At 34.9% G+C, this 17,858-nt stretch overlaps 1 protein-coding gene across 7 annotated transcripts in view; it reads left to right on the forward strand.

The window, feature by feature from the left end:
* The window catches only part of ARHGAP21 (Rho GTPase activating protein 21), a 111,512-nt gene that overhangs the window by 61,333 nt on the left and 32,321 nt on the right, over nucleotides 1-17,858 (forward strand). For 5 of the 7 annotated variants that reach the window (XM_079300577.1, XM_079300578.1, XM_079300576.1 and 2 more), the window contains 4 exons: nucleotides 752-844; nucleotides 3,946-4,024; nucleotides 9,312-9,366; nucleotides 17,068-17,097. In XM_079300577.1, the coding sequence (XP_079156703.1) occupies nucleotides 752-844; nucleotides 3,946-4,024; nucleotides 9,312-9,366; nucleotides 17,068-17,097 (257 nt within the window). The remainder of the gene's footprint in view (nucleotides 1-751; nucleotides 845-3,945; nucleotides 4,025-9,311; nucleotides 9,367-17,067; nucleotides 17,098-17,858) is intronic. The other 2 variants (XM_079300580.1, XM_079300581.1) reach the window with 1 other exon arrangement.

Below are 17,858 nucleotides of genomic sequence, written 5' to 3' on the forward strand. Positions count from 1 at the left end.
TTATGGATGGATTTACATATTTATTTTTCTTATTTCTGGCTGGTTTTATTTGTGGGTTTTTGGGGGGTTTAGTTTTGTTTTTCTTTTAACTTCACTGGCATGATAATTGTGTGAGTGAAGCTGTGTAGATGCTGTAAAAGTAGGACAGCAACACTGTATTTTAACCTGCTGTATAAGCATGGAGGTTTGTGTTTGTGTTTTTGTTTGCTTTACTGTACACATACCCACCCTCCTGTCATGATTTTCAGAGCTGTGGCTACTTAACAAAGAATGACTTAGCTTTGGTAACAAGCTTGTAAAACCAAAAGGTACCTGTGTTTTTGGAAGTACTGAAATGAAGTGTACATTGAGAAGGCAAGAAAATACAGCTGTGCATGGTTTCTAACTACTGTAGAGTAACTTGAAGTTGTGTATATACAGATATGTACAGCATGTGCAGGCATATGCTGTGCATATAATTTGAATTGTAAATTTCTTTTTGAACCTGGTGAATCTTCAAGAAAACTTTAGACTTCATCTTGGAGTTTCTGTAAAACACTTGGAAAATCACTTTTGTGGTCCATGAGAACTGCAAATCAATGTTAGGTTTTCCTTCTAAGGAAAGATTTAAAAACTTTATTTTTCAGTTTCCATTACATCACTGTTTCTTCATATGTCTCTGTGAATGCAGCAGGATTGAATTGCAAAATATTTTGAAAGTGAAAACATTGTAATTCAGTACAATAAAAAAGAGATATTCTTTCTTTCTCAGGAAAACAAAGAAATAGACTGGAGCCAATGGATACCATATTTGTTAAACAAGTTAAAGAGGGTGGACCTGCTTTTGAAGCTGGGCTGTGCACAGGTACTGTTCACCTGCATGTTTATGGACATGATGTGAAATGCATATGATTTAAGTTGCTGCTACATGGTTCTGTCTTCCATTTAAACCTTCTTCTTTCCTTTAGAAGTTTTTCAGTTGTCCTCCAGTGTTTTTAGCCTTGGAAGCACTGTTTTGCTTATTAAGGTATTAAAGTCTTAGTCTTTTTGATTTGCTGTCTTAAAGGGAGTAATAAAATATGAGAGGAGACAAAAAAGGAAAATAATATCTGTAAGCTCCAATTTCTTTGGTTTGGAACAAATTGATAACCTGAAAACATTCAGGTCTTCATACACTAAAATTTTTTCTACTCTACCTCCTTTAAATCAAATAGGAAAAGTCCAAATTTTTATATGTATTCTTAAAAAGTTCTGATCAATTACTCATTTAATCAAACTGGAGAGCAGAAAGCATGCAGGTTTTTTTGGACTGTATCATACCTTTATTTAAGTGCTGAAAGAAGAAAAATGCTGTATTAGAATAGAAAATCTTACAGGTGATACAGTTACGTATATAGATGGATGCCACTATGAACACAGGTTTCTTAAAAATATTGCAAAATTTCTGTTCTATGAAAGGCTTGTGTAAATAATGGGATGTTGATATATTTTTTTAGAGTTATGTATCTCAAATTGACTGTAATAGAGCAAGTTTTGTATGTTCTTCCTAAAGAAATACAAAGTTCCTAGGTTGATCAGTTTAAAAAAAGTTCTGGATCCTGCTTGTACACAATAAGGGTTTTGTTGTTTGTTTTGGTTTTTTTTAACTCCTCCTCAGTTATTTAGAGAAGGGCTACTTTTGCAAAATTTGACTGCTATTATATAAAGATATTTTGGCTTGATAAAATGCAGCATATGTTGAATTTGTACAGAGGAACTATGTTAATTTCTGCTCTGTTCAGTGTCTGCCAAGTTGAGAGAGATGAAATCTGTGGAGAATATTATATTTTTAGTTATAGAATAGATTTTTTTTTTTTTTTTTAGGAGCCGAGAATAAAGAGCAGAAAATAAATGAGGGAAGACATTTTTAATAACTAGAATATTCTTCTAAACACACTACTTATAGCAGTTACATCTAATTAGGTCATGCCAGTATTTCTTGTTTATGAATTTCAGGGTAAAATATATTGCTATATCTCTATCTTGGTGTTATAAAATACTCAGGAATAATCAGCCAGTTAGATTGCTTAACCTCTCATGCAGATGCTGTATGCATTTCTTATTTTGCAGAATCAATTGTATTTTTTTAATGGAAAATTTTTTCCCTTTTTCTTCCCATGTGTTTCATGGTCACACAAATGAAATTACTTGAATATTCAGTATGAGTATAGGAAGTTGTTAATTCTTGTTTCACTGCTGCAGGGTCCTTTGTAATGCTGAAAGTTTCAATTTAAGTTTTATCACCCATGATAAATGAATTACATTTCAGGAGCTTACTTGGCTGCTTCTCACCAGAAAACTTGAAATATCCTTGCAAATTTGAGCAATAGAGAAAGGTACCTTAAATACAAGACTGTAGATTCTGAAGTATTTTTGAATACTCCTAAAATTATCTTTATTATAGGCAGAAAGGTAAAACCTCTCCTGTATTTAGCCTTTAAGGCATTTCATTAAACAATAACGTATCTGGGAGTTCATAAATATTAGAAATATTCAATATTAGAAATACTGAAATACTAGCAGCCAAAACAGATCTGTATTTTCCATGTCTTGATCTTCTGCTGTCATTTTTCTATATACAAGAATAAAAAGAACAAAAATGTGTGTGGGAAGGGCATTCTGATTAATTTCTACTTTGATTAAAATATGTAGCAGGCCATCAGACTGATGGAGAGCTGTTAGAAAATCCTTCATGTTTCTGTATCCTTTTTTGCACTACAGGCACTGACTTGCCCTTCCCATGTGTCTGGAACAGAACAAAGTTGTATTTGCAGAGGTGTCTGTGCTCATGTCATTTATGTAACAGTTCTGCAGTGTGTCCCCGTCAGATACTTTGGCAGATCCATGGGATGAATATTTCAAGTAGACTCTTGTCACTGCTGTGTGTAATCTAATCTGCTTCTGTGAAAAACAAAAGCTGCACAAGTATAGATCAAATTATATGACCTACTCTTAATATTCCTAACTATAGCTTTTAGAGGGAATACTGGGTAAAGATCTGTGGCAATGTAGCCCACATTACAGGCTGTTCTTGAACAACCTGGAAAAGAGCCAGTTGAAATCCCAGAGTAGGATCTGGTGTGTTCTGGGCAAGTTTTGCAATATGACCTAGCCAGAACAGGGTTCAGAGCTTGTTGCCATCAAGCTTTCATTCATTGCTTAGTAAGCAGGAGACAAAACTCAAGAGTTCTTTCAGGCAAGAAGAAAGCTGGTAAGCAGTGGATGAAGTGGAATAGGTAAACTTCTGTAAAGTTGAAAATATTGCACTAATTTATTGGCATGATGTTTACTTTGTGTGCACACAAAATTAAAAAGTCAGATCTGTGTTGTTTGTTAATCAGTGGGGTCTGTCTGGGGAACCTCCACAGAGCACAAGCATTTGAAGCATTATTGTCCCCATGACAGGCTGAGTAGTCAGAGTGAACAGCTTTTTCCTTGCTTTGATTTGATCATGCCAGAAACACAAAAAGGGCTTTTAGTTTCTAAAGCAGTGTTGAAAAAGCCATTCCCTTGGCTTCACTTTTCACAGACCCTTTATTTTAGCTCTTCTTCCTCCTAGTAGCTTTTTGAAGCTTCCTACCTGAAATCCTTCAGATCACTTTCTCCTCATTAGGAAATTCGAGATACCTTTCTGCTCTTCTGACAGTGATGTGTTAATGGTCATTTGGTCAAAAGAGCAGGTTTTTCATCACAGGCTAAAAATAGCTCTACACAATATATTTCACAATTTATGAGAGTATATGGAACTCTTAATGAGGAAGGTTAACAAAATATTTGGAGAAATCTTTCTTTTATTTTTGAGGAAGACTAACCTTGAATTTAACGTATGGGTATTCTTGATTATTGTGAGGTATAGAATTACAAAATAAAAACTACTTAAAAAGCATCTAGACAAACTAATTTCAGTTATAACTTTTCCCTCTACAGGTGACAGAATTATAAAAGTCAATGGAGAAAGTGTTATTGGGAAGACATATTCTCAAGTCATTGCTTTAATACAGAACAGGTAAAATAATAATTTTATCATTATGTGCCACACTTCTCATATACTGAGCATGAAATAACCACGTATGGGAGTTTTGAAAAGTCATCATATTATTAAATTTTCATTAATACACACTCAGTTTTATTATTTATTTTTTTCATGTGTTTGGTGATTGCTGAGGAAAGTTTGATAATAGGTGTGCTGAATTGTACCACAGTCCTTTTATTTTTGGTAGTTGTCCCTTGTTAATAACACCAAGTGTTACAGAGGAGGTTTGATCTGGAAATAGACAGATTAGGTATACATACATGTGTCAATTAGAAAAGAAGATTATAAAATCCACCTTGCTTCTGAGATCTAAGAACTAGAAAACAGAGTATCTGGCAAAGAAAAAAATTTATACTACTGCACACCTGCAGAATATCTGCAGTAAGTCTTTGCTTTCCTCTGTTTTGTAGGAAATTATGAACCTTGCTCAGACTTGAAAAAATATTAATATTTATTGCTTCTACATCTCACAAGCACTTGGGAAATAATTTCTGTGCATGAGTCTAGATACTCTTTCATGTCTCATGTCTGCCTTCATTTTTGCTATGGAACAGAAATTGACTCACAGAAAACTGCAAAGAGTTTCCAATATAATACTGAGTTATGTTGCAAAAAGATGTATTATCAACAGCATGGAAGAATGATTTTTAAGTTCATCTCATGTGTCTTAGTTTTAGTGGCTTGTCAAGTGTTAAAACTTAGATATGCTTACTGCTCAAAAAAGGAAAAATCAGATTCTGATCTTCCTATTTCAATGGTGTCTTTATTCAAGATTTTGTTCAAAATGTGTATACCTCAGGTGTTTTGTGTCTCTGGTTTTGTTTTGGATCTTTGTGGGTTTTTTTAATTTTTTTTTTTTATAAACAACAAAACTGTATTCAGAGATGATATGGACAAGGTAGACTGAAACATGTTTTGTGTCATTAATGCTATCTGTACTAGAGCTGGACAGATGGGCTTTATTTCCTTAACTGGACATAACAGCCATGCATTGTTTCTTTATTTTGTATTTTTACAAGCAGCACTATTGTACAATAGTGTATACCAAAGATAGAGTGTATGCCCAACTATGTAGATCAGTCAGTTAACTCTCTTAGTCCAAGAAGAGGACTAGTCACATCTTTGAGTGGTCTGTGTGGTCAGAGAATTCTTACCTCTAGGTGTGCCTGTGAATTGAATACCTACACTCCCTTGCTTTCAGTGAGTTTAAGCAGTGTACCATTCAGCAGAACTCAATTCCTGCCCACTGTGGATAAACTGGGGACACCTGAACAGGCCTTCAGTGATTATCTAGAGCACCCAGGAAGGGTGTAGCACACTGCTGCATCTCTTCCCCTGATTTCCATGAGGGCAGGGAGGATGAAGGGATGCTATTGTTTGTTAGGAGAGAACAGTTTGTTTTCTCGAGCCAGATGTGTACATCAGAGAAGATTGTAACAAAAGGTCATGTGTGTCCTTGAGCATTTTATACAGCATACACAACCATCAGAAAATCTAAGTTGAACCTCTTAGGATAACAAGATAAATATTAATTCTGATCCAATCAAGAGAGCTCAGACTCCACATCAGGTGTATCTTGTAGCTTACTGGCAGTACTTCTCATGTGACTGAACAACCAGCTTGAAAAGAGTGTTTTTGAGCTCATGGCAGTTTGGTCTGAATGTAAGTTTTTTACTTCTTGTGCTATCATTTTGTGGCAAATAAAATTGCATTATGATGCATGCTGCTCTTGCATTAGCATTGCCACCTGGGTAGACTGATGGTCTGTTATGCCAGATTATCCTCTATGATAATACCCAGTAAAGATTTCTTTAAAGTCCCTGAAAGCACTGAACTATAGAGTGAGTGGTCAGATATCAGCCCACTTTTTATAGATCCTTGCTTCAGAAAGTTGCTAAACCACAGGTTTTATCTTCATTGCTTGATTTAGTAATTCTTCCACAAATTCACTCTTGAATGTACTTACACTCTTCACATTAAAAGCACCTAGTGAAACAGTTTTTGCTGTGTTTTGTAGCTGGTGTTGCATCAAGCACACATTGGCTCTTTATTTGCCCTTGTGGAGGCAGCTTGCTGAAAGGTCTTTTGAAAGGATGAGTTGTCAGCTGAAATATTTTTTTATGACTAAAGGCAGTTTCCTTCATAGTCGTAATATGTTGTATGTTGGTTTTAATTGCTGTACTTTTATCTTTGTAATTATTCATTTAAACATATTAATGAATGTAAATGCTTATTCTTTTGTCATTTTACTCATCTTCAGAGAATTTTTAAAAATTACAACACATTTCCTCCTCTCTAAAGAGAGGGCTTCCCCATTGCTCGCTGTTCAGCTGTTTGCAATAAAACTCAGTGCAGACTGGCAGGTTTGGTTTTTTTAATTACTTCTGTGGCTCCATTTTTATAGCTGCTTATTATTTTTCTAAAAAAAAAAATGTTCAATTTTAGCTACTTGTCTTCATTAAATAATGCTGCAGACATCAGAACTTAACTGCTTTAGATTAAGTGATAGCCATATCTTCCAGTGGAACTTAAAGATGGGATATAATTCAGCCATGCTCTGTACTGTTCCCAGAAAAGTTTCAAGCTGTGTCTAGAATATTTTCTATTTTCCTCTGCTTGGAGATAGCAAAACTAAAGTTAAACTGATTATTTCCTCTGGGAGACGAAAGGCACACCTTAGAAGAGTGGCTGGTTAATCGTGACTACACTTTTAACTCTACATTTCCTGCTCTTTGCCAACAGTTGCTTACTTGGTCCATTAAGAATTTCTTCTTATCTGTTTACATATATAATCAACTTGGTCATATGTTGATTGCTAACATAAACTCTGTAAATTACTTATGATTCCAAATAAAAGAAGAATCAGATTCTGATGTGCAACTTCACTTCCCTCCCCCCTTTTTTCTTAAACTGGGGAATTTGAATGATTGTTCTGCTTGTTTCTCTTTTCAAACTGTTCTTGGAATTGTTTGGGTTTACTCAGAAATGTACAGAGTTTAGCTACTGAATTTGTTTAATTAATGCAAAATAATGCACTATTATAGGCTTTATGATTAGTGCTTTAGTTTGATGACTTGGAGTCAAGACATTTGAATTTTAAAGTATTTGGAATGATAAATATCTGAGAGTTGTCTGGAGCTCCTCTGTAGACTGTCACTTTCTGCTTACTAACACTTTCTAGTTCATAATTTGCATTTAAATTCTATTGTACAATAAACCAAAAGTCTTCCTTAATACTCTTTGTTTTTGATATGAGAATTTTAAAATGTCCTTATAGCATGTCACAAAATATAAAGTAAGAATCCAAATTGTCTCCAAAAGGTTCTTCATGCAAACAGGAATAGAATAGTTCAGTAGTTATTTGAATTATGTGGAAAACATTGTTTCTGAATAGAACTCTTTAGTCTTCTGAATGTCTTCTAAAAATATGTTAATTGTGTAAATGGATTTAATCACTTTCTTTAAAAGGGGGAGGAGGGGAAACATGCAAAATACTTAAATGAGTATCATTTGTTCTGTGTCAAATTATATTTCTTTATATAAAAAGTACTTCCAAAAGGAGCAATGCTATCATATTTTTGACATCCAAAGTCTTCGTCCTGCAAGTAAGCAGTTACCTGATATGATTTATACATACATGCTATCCATGTGTAGAACTGAAATCTGAACACTTTGTTAAAAGTGCCTCAAGCTGTTTATGCATTCAGTCAATGTAGGAAATGCTGTTGTAAATGCACATGAAGTCAATGCTCCCTTGTTTCTTATAATTCAGTATTTTAAAATAATCCTCACAAAGCTTTTGAAGACTTACTTTTACCTAGATGTGTGTGGACTTAAAAACAAAAGCCTAAATCACTGCTGATCTTCAGTTTTAAGACTAAAGTAAGTTTTATGCAGCTTGAAGAACACTCTTTTCCAAAATGAATAATGGCTTAAAAAGATTGAAACCAAATACCCTTACTCTGCAATTTTGGAATTCAGCCTTACATCTGTGGTTGCTAGAGAATGGAAAAGGAACCACAAAATAGAAACATTTTTCATATAAGAAAGCATAATAAATCACATAATCACTTTTTGAGATAGTCACTTTCCTTTCTGCAGAGATAAACTGAGGTTCTTCTCAGTGCTTCCATGTGGTTGGGCTGGTCTTTGTGCTGGTTTTGTCTTTTCTCACTTAATGCATTGTTCTAACCAGTACAGATGAACTGATTTCTAAGATACCAAATTAGGTTGTACACCTTTTTTTCCTTACACTGATAATGGTCAGGTTTTTTTAAATATCTCTTTTTAGTTCAGACATGTGAGATTTCTAAGTAATGCTCACAGTAATTTAATTTGGGTTTTTTGGCCTTGTTATAATAGACTGTACAGTATAGTCTTTTGTAGCCCTTCTCTGTACCTGTTCCACTTCACATTTAATGAATGCAAACAGATTATTCCATTATCTCAGATGAGATAATAAATTCATCTCTTCTTTGTCCCATGCTACAAGCATATGCTTCTTTCTTGCTTGCAAAAATACCTTATTTCTGGTGGATGCCAACTATGCATTTCACTGTTTTTAAGTTCAGCAGGGTAGCTGGTACATTGTATATTTGGTGTCCTGATTTTGCTTGTGTTTGTGTCACACTGATTGAACTATTCAGATTCCTGGATCTTTATGCTGCTGCTGCTTTTGATTTCAGCAGCTCAGACTGATGAGTGCAGCACTTACAGATAGCAAGTATTTTTCATCCATATTTCAGATATCATCTCAATGACTGTTTAAGTTGATTGTGCTAAGAGGTGATTGGAGTGGAAAGGTGTAGGTCAGTACTTGTCTTGGTATTGCTCCTCTTTTTCATGATGTGGTGATTGTGATGTCACTACAGCAATTTTAAAGAATACTAAGAGAATTTAATTTTAAATTGAAGAAAGAGGAAAGTTTTAGCTTTTATTCACAATTTGTCATGCTGTTTTGTCCAAGAAAGCTCCAAACAGGACTCGAGGGGAAAAAAAACCAGAAGGAAATAAAGCTGCCCAAACGAGTGTGTTGGCTCAGTAAACTGGCTCAGTCAGATTTCTCTTCTACTCTTACTTCCTGAGATTCTAGTGGAAATCAGTGTTTACTTTTGTTGTGCCATGTGTTTGTCATAATAGCTGAGTGTTGGAGTTTTCAAACAGTTTTCATCTATGGAAGTAAACGGATTATCTTTGTAGTAAAAATTGAAAATCTCTGAAAGTTAATCTGTGACTTTTTTTTTTTTTCTATTTCTTTCAGTGACAGCGTATTGGAACTTAGTGTTATGCCAAAAGATGAGGACATCCTTCAACTGGTATGTTTATGAAGCCTCTGTTCAGAGAGTATATTACCTAAACAAAAATGTTCTGTTGTTGGTTACAAAGTCTTTGAAGTGTGCTATCAGCAAATAGAGTTAATATATATCTTTTTGTACCTCCTTAGATATTTTTCAACTCCTTGCCATGCTGGAAAATTCAGGGGAATCCAAATATAGGGAGTGTTGTCTTCACATCATATTTCTACCATGTTAAAAAATACATCTTGATCATAGTTTTACTGTAATTTGGATTAATTTCATTATGCTAGAATTTTTGAATCAGATGGCTTTCTTTAACTAGGTTGTCCAGTTCTAAAGGAGGCCAAAGGTTATTACCAAATATTTTAGCTGTGACTGCTTTTAAGTGTTTTGTTGCACTAGTGCCTATTTTTTCTTGATTTTAATTGAGGTCCTGCATGTGTGATAAGATAATCCATCTCTTATTTAGTGTCTCTAGGTTGTAAAGTCTTGAATAATACCCAATATGGAAGTGCATATTGTGAAGAATCAAAAAAACACATAGTGTATTGATATGCTCTTGTTTATTTTTAATTGGAAGCAGGGGAGAGAAGATAAGCAGGGTAGATTTCCTTGTTAATAGTTGGGAAAGTGTATTTTCTAATCCACACAGAAGTAGTAATATGACCCTGTGTTAAGAAAAACCTATGGGTTTCAGTAGCTGTTTTTCATTATTACAGAACAAATGAATAAGAAAAATACCAAAAAACTTTGTTTTGCATTAAAGCGAAGATAGCTGGTACAGAAACTCTCCAGCTAGGATAACAAGCCAAGATTATTAGATTATAAGTGATATTTTTAGAATATTTGATGAAGACATATTTCAGTAATCCAACACAGAAAATGTTGGGGCAGGATGTGAGATTTGATTGCATTAAAAAGTGGGAGAGAAAAGCTATTGGGGTGTTTCTTGGTGGTTGTTTTTTTTTTTTTTTTTTTTTTGGTTTTTTTAAAATTGAACTGTGAATGTATATAAATGCAGGAATAATGCTAACATTTAAATTATCTGAATGCCATATGCTCCTAATGCAGTCTTGTAGCCATAATAGTGTAACAATCTGCACAATGCAGGATTTATAGTTTTAAAGTTAAACATTTATATTTCTCTGGATGAAAAAGTCTTAGGCACATCATCTCTGTTGGTGAGAGACAAAGTGCCAACTTCAGGTGAAGTATAAATGAAAAATAATTGGTTGTCTTGATATATAACTTGTTATATCAACAGGTGAGATGTGGCAGAGGGCAAAAAAAGATTGTTGCGATTATGGGTTAGGAAAAGATATTAACGAAAAGAACAGAAGGTTTTTCTCCTTGAGGAGGTTGAGAGTAAAGAAAAGAGGAAAAAAATACCTGCCTGTGGAAGTTCTAGAAAAAGATTGGATGTATGAAAAATCTTCAGGCATCATTATACAAAAGTTCTTCTGAGTTTAAGATGTGATAACTGTTGTGGATTTTGTATGTGAGGTTGCTTTGTTGACAATAGAAAGAGGATTAGGTTTGTCAGGTGAAGTCATCATTTTACAGGAAATCTTTTCTTGACCCTGTAGCTTGTGAGTTGCTTCAGTTGTTCACTGTTGGGTTGGGTCATGATACAGAAGAATTTTATGCTGCTGTTTGCTAGATGCATTTGTTTGGGACAAAGTGAGCTGCTGTTGGGGCTTCCAGTTCCACATAGGATTTTCTAGAGGAAAGCCATGGAAGTGCAGGTTTCCTGTGTCCATAAGGCTGAGCACTGGGTGTACTTGGGCCTATTGGAAATGACCTCTGGTAGCAGCAGTTTTTTCATTCAGTCCTGTCACAAAACACTTCAGTATATATGTTTTCAGGTCAGTCTTCAATGACTGAACTGCAACTTGTGAAAAAACTGTGATGATAAAAAGGAATTGCAACTTGCAGCAGTCTGTCAATTGTGGCCTTTAACTGTATCTGTTTTAGCCCACCACACAGGAGGAAAGATTTTAGCATTTCTAAAATAATTTGCAGTCTTTTGGTACAGTACATTCTCAGTAATTCAGTAAAATGAAGTAGCTATGCAATTCCTCTGAATTATAACAGAGGAAAAACTTGCAGCTGAAGCTGTGTTATGTAAGCTGTTATAGAATGTTGAATAACTGAGTTGTTTTCTGTGACGTATGTCACTGTAAATGTCTTCAAATAGTGTCACTCACTGCAAACCAATGTTAAATACTGGAATGATGTAAAAATAGCCAAGCTTCAAGCACTACTTCATATTGTAGTGTGAGCTAATAAATGCTGCATCTAGTGCAGTGGGGATGGAATAGTTTCATTATAGTCAGGAACAATGCTGGTTGTGCTAAATTTTATAGTACTTGGTAGTGTGCTCGTGACTGGGGGCTAGAAACACAGATGCTTGTTTCTATCCTTAGTTTGCTATTTATAAACCTTGAGTTTAGTTTTCAAAAATATCCATCTATGTCTCTGGACCTCTTGGTATATTTGATTTCCTGAAAACACGCCTTCAAATCCATTCATCAATAGTAACAAGGAAGTTCAATTCACAGGCCATTGTCCTCTGTGGCATGTGAACAGTGCTTACTTGGAAGGGAATTACCTGTGAAATCCTACCTTTAGTGAAACCAATGTCAGTTGTATTTGTCCACTGGTGTGATGTTGAAAATGTCACTTTGTGGATGGGTAAAAAGATACTTAAGACATCTATATCCATAACAAAGTCTTAAACTCTTGACAGCTGTGTGTGTGTTGGGTTTTTTCATGCTTCTCCTCAAATTCATGATGAATTTACTTAAATTTGTCAAAAGATATTTTGAAACATGTCTAGGTATAGGATCATTATTAAACTAGGAAGAAGAGTATTATTTTTGTCATGTTATCCTCAGTGTTTCAAATTTGATGTATCTATATGCAATTTCTGTAGCATTCTCAACCTTTTTTGACAGAATTTTGGCATCTTATAGGTTTTAGTACCACTGACTTCATACAAATGGGAAGATGCATTTAGGTCAACTGCAAGTAGTTTATTTTTCTCAAGTGTATTCAATGAAATTATTGCTGTTTTGTAGCCTTTGGATAACAAGTTCAGTACTAAAATACTGTTTAAATTCTGTCATCTTTCCAGTTGTTAAAAAGCTTTTTGTGCTATGTAAAAAATAGTTAATGTCAAGGTGCTCCATAGAGTAAATTGAGTTTTCTAAGCCTGTTTACAGGTGAGCATTATTATGACTGTTATCAATAGGCTTTGTTGTGTTTAACGTGTGTATGTTAGTGCATCCTCCATATGCAGGATTTTTGGACCATTTTTGTGGGAATGTTTCACATTGCAATGTACTTGCTTATTGTTCCTTGTGTATGTAAAAAAAAATGCAGCCTACAGGTCACAGAATTTCTAAGTACCAAGTATTTGAAAATGCCACTCTTTGAAAAATAGTATCTTTAATATGATCTGCATTGGAGCTGTTTATTTGGAAGGTTATTAGTAATGTAGCATATTAATGATTCTATATGGTGCTTATTGTAGGTAAATACATGTAGATACTATTTTGTAGATGTATATAACTATGTTGTATATAACCATACATACTATAGGTAAGGTATCCTTTTTTTCACCATTCATTTTCTAGTATTTTTCTCACTACACACTCACTCAAAACTAACTTTTAGCCAACTTACAATAGTTTCATTTCTAAAAAACCATTTCCTTGCAGGAATTGCCCCTAAAGGTAAGAGTGGTCTTGAGTGTTGTCACCATTAAATTTTATTAGTGTCCAGATCTGTTGAAATGTGCCTTAGCCTTCCAGAAGGAACTTCACAGTTTCATTTACAGAAAGATGTTATTGAGCTTTCTATGAATAATGATAAAGGTGGGAATAAAAGAATGTTCTTTACTATTATATTTCTTTTATAAATTTAGTTAAATCTTAATCTTTCCTCAGAATTACAAACCAGTGAAGCTGCAGATCAGTAACTGAAATGTTTCTCTTGTCATAGATAGTAGGGGAACCAAAAATCCTAGATGGGAATGACCAGGAAAATGGGTAAAAGTCAAGTGAAACACAGATTTTTTTGATTCTTTTTCTTTCTAGTCAGCTGATGTGGAAATTTTCAGTATATTGGAAGGTTTGTACAGAAGAGTATGCTGCATTATCATTTCTGAACTTAAAATTTTTGTGGGATTTGGTGATTTTCAAGGCCATGTAATATCCTGAAATCACCAGCTGTGCACCTGTAATTTTAATTAAAAAATAAAAGGGAAGAACCTCCCCCAACAACAGCAAAAAGAAAAATAACTTAAATGAGGAAATATATCCTAGAGTTTTACATGCCTCAGTAACCTTGTCTCTCTGGCTACAGGTCTGCCCACAGTTAGCTTCTGTCTTAAAGACTTCCAGTTTAATTTTGTTTTTCTTCCTGTGACCATCCAGTTGCACCAGACCTAATGGAGCAACATGGAAAACTCTGAAATATTTGAATTTGCTTTATCCTTTAATAAGGATAGAGATATTTTTCTGAGTAGCTGTATTTAATCCAGAGAATTGGAGCACTATTTTGCTTGCAGATTTTGTACTGACAGTTACTGATGTGTACAGAGGTTAATATTAAAGCTGTGGCAGCAAGTACAGTGGAAGACGGGGTGTGTCTGAAGACACAGTGACCTAGAAGAGACTTAAGTTTTATTGTCAAACACTGCATGTTAGAAAATACCATTTTCATCAACCCTCCCAACCACAGTTTAGACTTACAAGCTATATAAGAGACTGTCTTGTTATTTGGAAATAAAATTTATTTGGCCTAAGGCATTAAATTTTGTATACTAAAAATGCATTGCCTTTAGGAAGAAAGAGTATGTGTTTTTGGAGTTTTTTTCAAATAACATTATCTGACTGTAGTGTTTGGGTGTCTGAGTCAAATGAAAGCACTTGAGCTGTATTACTAACATTCTTGCCAGAAAAAACTGTAACTAGAAAGTGTTTCCTTTTATGAGAGCTGTAAACCTTTTCTGGTGTGCAGCTTGCATACTCATGATGACTGAGAGACTAAGTTAAGACCAGGGAAGAGGACAATTTAGTAGTGAAGAAATAAAATCTGAAGCCAAAGCGATTGGAGAAGGAAAAAGGAATGCCTCAAGCTCAGTCTTACAAGGAGTTGGGCATGTTAGCTTCTGATTCATCAAAATGCTTACCAGCAATTTAGTGAATAGTTCTGTTGACATTATTGATATTTGTCCTGTAGTGTAGTGAAGCACACCCATCCTCAGTGAAATACAGGGCTGCATGTTTGGGTGGATTTGGGCTAATTGGTGTAGGATATGGTGATTTGAGCTCTTGAAAGTACAGGGTTTCCCACAGGAATCCTCATGCATTTGGCTGTTACTATTCTAACATCTAACAGTGTAAAATCAAGGGGGTAAAAGTGGGACCAAAGCCCTTCAGCTGAATTTTAGTTGGCTAATTCAGTACCTTGTAAAATGGTTTATTTGCTTAAAACGATAGGAGTTAAACCCTTAATGGTTGTACAAATTCACAGTCAAAAATTAATCCTTTACCATAGGAGTTTGCAAACTTTGTGCAAACAAAACCAGATTGCCAGGTGGGAAGAAATGGTACCCAATAACTAAAAACACGCTGAGCTCTTACTGTAAGAGCAGCAATTTTCTTCAAGTAATTGTTGCAGAGCTGTTATCCATCAGAGCAGTTAATGTCACTCTAAATTGCTACATTTGTATGGTAGTCTTTTAAAGCTGTCGTTGTTTTGAGAAGGTGAAAAAGAGCTCATTAAACATCTAGACTAATTTTGGATAATGTTGGAACTTCTGAATAACTGCTGAGTATCCAGTTCTGGAAATTGAAATGACTTGGTGTCTGAATCAGGAGCATCACTAGTCTGGGTATTTAAAAAATATTTTTGTTCTCTGAGTTTGTTTTTTTTATTTTGGTTGATTTGGCTTTTGTTTTAAGACTATGAACACCTAAAATTCAGCCATACCCTAATGACATTTTTATGAACATACCCTGTTGCAGTTACTTAGAGATTAAGGTCTCATTTTCCACGTGATTTATTATTACAGAAACTAAAGAGAGAGTAATATTCAAGCTGTGTTTTGTGTTATTGCAAAATATGTTAAATATTAAAACAATGTATGAAATAATTAATAAATTGGTGTATTTCAGATTTCTTAGTTTCTAAACCTCTTCTAAAAATCTCATCACTTTGTGCCTAAAGCAGTTAAAATATTTCATTAGTAAAAAAGCGGATCCTTCAGTGTGACATTTCCAGGACAAATCCATCAGTTTCTTTGTAATTTGCATTATTTTCTATAGGCCCATAATCAGAGTTATGAAACAAATATACCAAATATTCTTTGTGGAAGTATCACAGTCCTGTCTATAAACTTTCTCTTTCTTGGAAGTGTGTTCTGCTTTGTTTCAGTGCTTTCTTGGGTAGTGGGTGGAATGAGATTGAGAGGAGAAACACACTTTGCAGTAACTGTCTTACACAGAACTGGCAGTCTGTCTGTCTGGATATACCTGCAATCATGGAAACAGACTTGGTTTTGGGAGGAGAAAACCTAGCTGTTCTCATTTTGGAAATGCTGTCTTCTGAAGGTGATATTTTAATACCTGTGATAAATTTTGTCAAGAACTGAGAACTGATTTTTTTATTCTCACTTCTGGTCTTGAGCTGCAATCAGATCACACGAGCTTTGGAATTTAGCCTTCCTGCTGTCAAAGTCAATGAGGCATTGTTTGTCAGGGGGAATGTTTTACAAAAACACAAATGGAGTGTTTTCTGTGGTTGTAATGTGTGCATTAAATCCCAGAGAAGGTGGGATAGCAGCTGTTTTTTCAGCTGTATAAATTGATAATTATTTTCCGATTAGAGAGCAATAGATGATGGGTTTTGTTGGTTTTGCATGCCAGAATGATCTCGCTTAATCTGGTTTTAGAGCCTTCAGCATCTCTTCCAATTTTTTAATTTAATTCTTCATAATTCTTTTATTTAATTTTAAGTTTAATTTCTTTATTTAATTCATCACAATCTTAAATAGCCATTTATTTGAAGGTTTAGAAATGTTTATCTTCATACATTCCTTCCTCCCATTAAATGTGTCAGTGGAAGCCTGTCCTGATTTTTACTATGAGTGGAGGGAAAAAAATTACAGATCACATGAGGAGAGTGTTTCTGCAGCATCATTCCTCTAATTTTCAGCTGTCACGTACAGCGTGAGAGCAGCTGCAGTCAGCTGACAGTTCGTGGTCATGTATATGTGAGGAAGGGGCGTGCTGTTTTAAATGCATAATAAAGCCCTTGTTTCGTCACCAGGAAGCAGGGATGGATGGTAGCAGCCCAGGGAAATGAGAGACACTTATGTTGCTGTAGTGGAAGGGAAATCTCATCCCACGGAGCCAGAGCTCACTGCAGGCAGCTGTAGATATGCACCAAGGCAAAATGGCACTAACATATTTTGCTTTCTGTAAAGGTGCAGGATAAACATAAGGAGCAGATAAAAGCCTGAAATGGACGTGCTCACAAGGAGGGTGAAGTTATTTTTTATGCTCTACTGCTCTTTATGTCTGTTGGTACCTTCCAGTGAAATCGGTGTAGCTGTATTTTTAGCTTGCTGTAGTCAACATCAATATGACAAGATAATTCTGTCTTTACATCTGTAAGCAGTTTTTACTGTATTTTCCTGTTTTCTGCCAGCTGCAGTTTACAAAGGATGTCACAGCACTGGTAAGAAATGAACAGTAGCCATTTCTCTGATGGTATTGTAAGGCATGTTTTTCTCAATGATTTGTGAGAAGCAAGAATATGAAACAACAAGTTTGGAAATGAGCTAGATAGTCTGAGCTGAATTTTCTTCATAATGCTGATTTCTTGATTTGTGGTTTGTGCCTGTGTTATTGGTCTGTTTTAGTGTGCTTTAATATTTTGCACTTCACTAATGCTCGGTATAACATTGCAGCAGTATTGCAAATGCCTCGCCCTCCTCTCTACTTTGCTCTGTGTTAATTTTGTGGCTGCACTTGGGCTTTTATAACTGTCTACTGTTAAGAAAGAGCATATTGATATACTGGAATTGAGCATGTTATTATTTGAACAGGAAATGCTGTGATATGATAGCACTCCTAAGTGTGTAAAAGCCCTGAGAAATTATTTTAATCTTCTGTTACATTGGCAGGTTCTGCATTGCTCTTTATTTCATTATGTTCAAACTGAACCGAGTCATGCTGAAGTTTTTCAGTAACAGAATATTGTTTAAGTATGCTGGATGCTTCTCATAGATTTATTATTTTGAATGTTCTCTTAATTTCACAATGACAAATGCTGCTTTCAGAACTGCTGCAAAAACGTACTAAGTGTAACATAACCATTTTTTTCTTAGGAGTCAGGTTGTTATGCATGAAGATACAAAAGGCACTAAGGAAATTAGATTTCAGTTTGGGTTTCAGTAGTGCATGGACGGTAGTGAATATGTATGAATTTTCATACTG

Source organism: Erithacus rubecula (assembly GCF_903797595.1).
Source record: "Erithacus rubecula genome assembly, chromosome: 3".
NCBI classification, from domain to species: domain Eukaryota; kingdom Metazoa; phylum Chordata; class Aves; order Passeriformes; family Muscicapidae; genus Erithacus; species Erithacus rubecula.